The sequence below is a fragment of the Cyprinodon variegatus genome, unplaced genomic scaffold (assembly GCF_000732505.1).
Source record: "Cyprinodon variegatus isolate N-32 unplaced genomic scaffold, C_variegatus-1.0 Scaffold394, whole genome shotgun sequence".
In the NCBI taxonomy this organism is placed as follows: domain Eukaryota; kingdom Metazoa; phylum Chordata; class Actinopteri; order Cyprinodontiformes; family Cyprinodontidae; genus Cyprinodon; species Cyprinodon variegatus.
This window is the reverse complement of record NW_015150847.1, coordinates 745,987-747,379: the sequence shown is the minus strand read 5'-3', so window position 1 is coordinate 747,379 and position 1,393 is coordinate 745,987. Positions and strand designations below refer to the sequence as shown.

General features: G+C 42.1%; 1 protein-coding gene across 1 annotated transcript in view; it reads right to left on the bottom strand.

Moving 5' to 3' along the window:
* Window positions 1-1,393, bottom strand: part of LOC107092782 (protein FAM65A-like) — a 35,926-nt gene that overhangs the window by 7,698 nt on the left and 26,835 nt on the right. The window contains exons 12-13 of the mRNA XM_015387435.1: window positions 946-1,095; window positions 708-863 (exon numbers count right to left, since the gene is read on the bottom strand). Of these exons, the coding sequence (XP_015242921.1) occupies window positions 708-863; window positions 946-1,095 (306 nt within the window). The remainder of the gene's footprint in view (window positions 1-707; window positions 864-945; window positions 1,096-1,393) is intronic.

Here is a 1,393-nt window from a genome sequence, read left to right as displayed (position 1 = left end):
ATGCAAGAGGAGGAGAGTTTAGTGTCGGAGGTCGTGGATGAGTCTCCTCCGTCATCCATTTTTATTTAGAGGAGGAGAGCAGAAGCTTGGTTTGGTGTAGAAGGCTTACAGCCGTACATGTTTGAGCCCTTGCCTTGCAACGCTGCCAGTTCTGTTAGCTCTACGCCTGCTGAAGACACAGACATCCATCCCCGTGAACACTGGGACAGAACTCAATGGAAAAGGAAATTATTCTGATTTGTTATTTCAACCTTTGCCTATATTAGCTGCGACATATGAATCAAGATGCTATGACCGAAAACATTTGATTGACAGATGACCGTTGATATATGATATATGATATATGATAATGGCCGAATTTAGGTGTTCAGGCTGACGTATAACTAACTGGCCTGCAGAAGATAACGAGAAAAAAACACAGATTTTAAGACATGATTTTTAAAAAAAAGAAATTTTCTAACTTTTGGGACAATCGTCTGATAAAAAGTACATTTATACACATGTTTAAGCCAGAATGATTTTACATTTAAATATGACTTCCCTACAACTTTAAAGGTTGAATTAAAAAGATCCTTTTTCGACATTATTCTTGGACAGCTACTTTCCTGCAGTGCAGCTAACTCACTAAGGTAAAATTATGTGAAAAGTTTCATTGATATTCTAGATAGCATGGTAACAAACATTGGTTTCAGGGTGTGTGTGTATACCCTCTTCTGCCAGCTCGGAGATGTGCATCTCTATGTCATTGATGCCATTGGACTCCAAATAACTCCACAGCTGAAATACTGTCACAATCTGGCCATCCCTGGGGCTTCGTCTCGGTAACCTCTGGTCCAAAATCCGCTCCACCAGGCACCAAATCACTGAAAAAGCAAACATTTATTAACCACTCATACCAAAGCATAGAGACAACAGAAGGCATTTTCCACCTTCTCTGGGTTCTACCTGCATCAGCCCGCTCATGTAGCACGCTGGAGTACGAAGAAGACAGCGTAGAGAGAAGGTTGTCAACAGAGACGCAGTACACAGTGCCTTGGTCTGCACACCGCTCCCAGAGACCCAAGGCTCCAAAGCACTGGCCCAGCTCTGGGATCACTGCAACACAGGAACCAGCAGAGGGACAGCTTAACCACTGCATTGGGCGGAGGTTTAACTGCATATAGTAGATTAGTTCAGTTTTAGAGGCAAAACCAGGACTGCCTCATACAGCCAGCTGGAAGTTCTGCTGGAAAGCTGCACCATTTTCCAATTCATGTAGATATGTAATCAAAGCAAAACTCACAGAAATAGAATTCCAAAAAAAGTAAAAAAAAACAACAACAATCCACTGGACTTTTTTCCCAAGTTTGGAGAGGTTTCTCTTCCCATCCAGGAACCTTTTTGAATTCAGAAA